The sequence below is a fragment of the Mus pahari genome, chromosome 1 (genome assembly GCF_900095145.1).
Source record: "Mus pahari chromosome 1, PAHARI_EIJ_v1.1, whole genome shotgun sequence".
NCBI classification, from domain to species: domain Eukaryota; kingdom Metazoa; phylum Chordata; class Mammalia; order Rodentia; family Muridae; genus Mus; species Mus pahari.
This window is the reverse complement of record NC_034590.1, coordinates 78,351,224-78,355,812: the sequence shown is the minus strand read 5'-3', so window position 1 is coordinate 78,355,812 and position 4,589 is coordinate 78,351,224. Positions and strand designations below refer to the sequence as shown.

General features: G+C 35.4%; 1 protein-coding gene across 1 annotated transcript; it reads right to left on the bottom strand.

The window, feature by feature from the left end:
- Positions 1–1,245: 1,245 nt before the first annotated feature.
- On the bottom strand, positions 1,246–2,241 carry LOC110319481 (olfactory receptor 502-like). Its single transcript, XM_021194980.1, has one exon. It carries the CDS (start codon positions 2,216–2,218, stop codon positions 1,274–1,276), a length of 945 nt encoding a protein of 314 aa, XP_021050639.1. The 5' UTR covers positions 2,219–2,241; the 3' UTR covers positions 1,246–1,273.
- Positions 2,242–4,589: the final 2,348 nt, after the last annotated feature.

The window sequence follows — 4,589 nt, the reverse complement described above, 5'->3', positions numbered from 1 at the left end:
ATTAACCAAGGAACTGAAGGGGTCTGCAACCCTATAGGTGAAACAACAATATGAACTAATCAGTACCCTCAGAGCTCATGTCTCTAGCTGCATATATAGCAGAAGATGGCCTAGTCAGCCATCGTTGTGAAGAGATGCCCCTTAGTCTTACAAACTTTATATGCCCCATACAGGGGAATGCCAGGGCCAAGAAGTGGGAGTGGGTGGGCAGGGGAGCAGGGTGGGGGAAGGGTATAGGGAACATTTGGGATAGCATTTGAAATGTAAATGAAGAAAATACCTAATAAAATAAGTTAAAAATATTAAGTAATATTAATAATAATAATATTAAGTTTTGAAAATGCCAAGAAATCAGATTAATAAGGAATGGGTTTCCTGTTTTTTTCTATGTACCTAACAATTGAGATCATACCACCACTCTACACCACGCATAAGATTTTTATGGATACACAAAATCTGTATTGCACAGGAAACATTTCTATAAAAATAATTCCACCAATTACCTCCTCTTTCTCTCTAGCATTTCTGTACAATTTGTAGAATAACTATAGTCATCAGACTTATCTCAGGACAATCATGTGCTGAAGCATATACCCTAAACCATTGTAATATGTGTTAGTAAGCTTTCTGTTGCTACAACAAGAAGTTAAGCTCATCAACTGGCACTGAAGATAAATGTTAATTTTTATCACATTGCATTTGAAGTCTCTGTATCCTAAGAATTTATTCCACGCATGTGTATCTGCAGTTGTATATCATCAAAGGAACACATGGTGGGAAAAAAACCCTCACATTATGACCAACGAAGAGGAACAATATTCTGAGTCTCATTGTCTCATTCATAGCATGCCTCTGGTAAACTAAAGATTGCCCATTAGACTAAAGTTTTATGATTTTAGCCTTTCTCAACAACACTAGAGAACAGACCTTAACAAATACATATGACTTAGGGGATAGTTAATAGGCAATTTGTAATAAAGTTGACTATGAAATATTTAAAAATATTAGAAAATGATGTCAAAATATTTTCAGCATATTATACTTTAGATGAATCACCTTATTTTGTTAACTAAAAGGTTATTTGATTTTATTAAAGTTAATTTATAATGACAGTTTTATTTCTTCCATAGTCTGAAAATTGAACTCTAATATTTATTACAAACTTCCACATTTGCTAATAATATATCAATTATCTTTTCAACCACAGAAACTCAACATTTATTACTATGTCCATATTACTGCTATAACAAGTTTGACAATGTAATAGATATATCTATGAAAATATTTTTCTACCAAGTTGTCTTTTCAGAGCACCCTTAATCTCATTACTCCTCAGGCTGTAGATGAGGGGATTCAACATGGGGATCACAACCATGTAGAATACAGACACCACCTTGTTCTGGTCTGTAGAGTAATTTGACTTGGGCATCACATAAATGAATGTGACAGTTCCATAGAACAGAGTGACTGCAGTGAGGTGGGAGGTGCAGGTGGAGAAGGCTTTGTGTCGACCCTCAGTGGAGTGCATCTTCAGGATGGTGATGAGGATGTAGATGTAGGAGACAACAATGATAAGCACTGTGATAAAAATGACAATGCCAACAGAAATAGTGGCAAGAATAATAAAGACACTGTCATCAGAACAAGAGAGCTCAACTAGAGGGGTAAAATCACAGAAAAAGTGATTGACTATATTTGGTCCACAGAAGAAAAAAGAGAAGAACGAGAGTGTGAAGGAAGAAGCATTAAGAAAACCACTTATGTATGCCACTACAAGCAACTGGATACAGACTTGTACAGACATTTTGGTTGGGTAGAGTAGTGGGTTACAGATTGCCACAAAGCGATCATATGCCATTGCTGCTAGAACAAAGCACTCAACTGTCCCAAAGAAAGCACCTGAGCCAAGCTGGATGCCACATCCTAGGTATGTAATGGTATTTTTCTCCACCAAAAAGTTGACAAGCATATTGGGTGTGACAGAAGATGAGTATCCTATGTCAGCAGAAGCCAAGTGGCTGAGAAAAAAGTACATGGGGTGATGGAGCTGGGAAGAGACTCTGATGAGAAGGATGGTGCTGAGGTTCCCAGACACAGTCACCAGGTAGATGCACAGGATGATGGTGAAGAGGATGACTCTAAGGACAGGGTCATCTGTTAATCCCAATAAAATGAACTCTGTCACTGCAGTGTGGTTCCCATCCTCCAGGAAAGCCATGGAGCAGTGTAGCTGCTGCCAGCTCAAGGCTGTGATGGAGACAGGACAGGAAGAGTTTTATGAGCAGATAACCTCATTTTCATCAACTCAACCATAGGGGCATCACAAATAAATTTATCATTCAAAGAGAATTGACAATTATATTGAACAAAATTTAGGTCTGGTACATATGTATTTCTGCATAAATGTGACTTAAAATTTTAAAACAAATGGTAGTAAATTTCCTTCAAAAAATGTATCTGTTATCTTTTAGTTATATATAGTAAACTGTGGTTTTATAAGTAAGGTTTTAAAGTATGAGATGTGTAAATAACAGAAGTTATTGTAAACACAAAAGATGTAAAATCCACAATCACAGAATTGTGTGCTATCGACTAATAATGGCTAAACTTACTGATGTTACTAAGCACCAGGATTAGACAGAATTTTATAACTAGTTCTTTACTTTTTTTAAGCATTATATACTTTTATGATTTCTATTTCTTTGAGAATATTTATTTTGTAATTGGTCACTACATAAGAAGTCTAGAATGAGGATATGAGCTGTAGACAGGCTGTATTTGTATTGATCTAATCTTTAGTAATTGCTATATATGAAAAAGCTACAGTGAAAATGAAAGCACATGCAAGTTTGGTACATAAAGCAGCTATGTAGTTAATATACAAAAGATGAGTTTCCATCATACAAAATTAGTATTGTCTGTTAGTGAAGCAAGCCTACATCAAGATAAATTTTCTTATTAGAACTTGAAAAACTGGAAAGGAATTCATGTTTTCTAAGTGGAGTGTGATAGAATGAAATCACGTGGTTTTCTACACAATACAAATGGGAGAAAAATACTCAGAATGTTAAGTTCACCCATGTTTATGCAGCTTGGAATCACATGAACTCTTACTTCAATATTTTTGACATTATATTTTCTGATTGTCTAAAATATCTGCTGCTTGTCATACTAGAACCTTCAGTCAATAAGCAAAGCAAGTATTTCTACAAGACATTATGCAATGTATGCCATCAAAGCATTTTAAAAACAGCGACTTCATTTTCCTGAGTAATAAATTGCTATACTGTTATTGATCATGCTGGATTCTAGATTCATCAGTGGCTAGATAAATAAGACACCTCTAACAATTGAGATTAAGTGGATGTTAACAGGGATTTGAGTATGGAAATAGAAGCTCATTCTGCTGTTTGTTTGGGTATTTTTTTTTTGTCCAGTTTATTGCCTATTCCACCAGATATGTGTATCCACTAAAGATTGTAAGTTGGAGTGAGTTTTCAAAGAAAGCATTCTCTAAAGATAAAGGTCAAATAAATAGCCAGGTTTACCCACAAAACTCAAAACATACCTCTTCCAACCAGAAATCATTGCAAAATAATAAGGTCAAGGTTATTTTGCTTTTGTAGCTGCACAGCTGTCTCCTGGTATCATTGTTTGTCATTAAGGATAAGTGCCTGCTGAGACTCTGGATTCAAATGTGAATTCAAATCACTGAGGATCATTATCTCATTCCCAGATCATTTCACACACACACACACAACTACTTTTCAATGAGTTTGTCTAACTGGTACTTTCCTCTTGTGTAAGAATGAATATGTTTCATATGATAATTGTTCAATAAATATGATAAAATTATGTCAGGTGTGATTCAAGCATCCTCCCTTGGGCTCATCTTGTTACTTAACCTCTTTAGTTCCAACTTTTGTAGTGTGGTTATCCTATACATTATGGCTGTTATCCACTTATGAGTAAAAACATGCCATTCATATCTTTCGGGGTTGGGGTTACATCACTTGAGGTGATACTTTCTAGTTACCTACATTTTCTGGAAAATTTCATGATGTCCTTGTTTTTAGTAGCTGAGTAGTGTACTTTTGTATAAATGAACAATGTTTTCTTTATCCATTTTTCAGTAGAGGAACATGAGATTGTTTCCAGTTTCTGGCTATTACTAATAAAGCTGCTATGAACATAGTTGAGCAAGTATCCCTTTGGTATAGTGGAGCATTTTGGGGTATATGCTCAGGAGCAGTATAGCTGGAACTTGAGGTAAAATTGTGCCCAGTTTTCTGAGAAACTGCAAAATTGTTTTCCAAAGTGGTTGCACAAGTTTTAACTCCCATTATCAATGAAGGAGTGTTCCCTTTGCTCTACATCCTTGTCAGCATGTGCTGTCATTCAGTTTTTGATATTAGCCATTCGGATGGGTATAAGATAAAATCTAATGGTTGTTTTGATTTGCATTTCTCTGATGACTAGGAACTTGGACATTTGATGTTCCTCTTTTAAGAATTCTCTGCTTAGCTCTGCATCATCTTTTAATTTTCGTTGTTTTGTTGGTGTCTACCTTCTTGAGTTCTTTATGTATT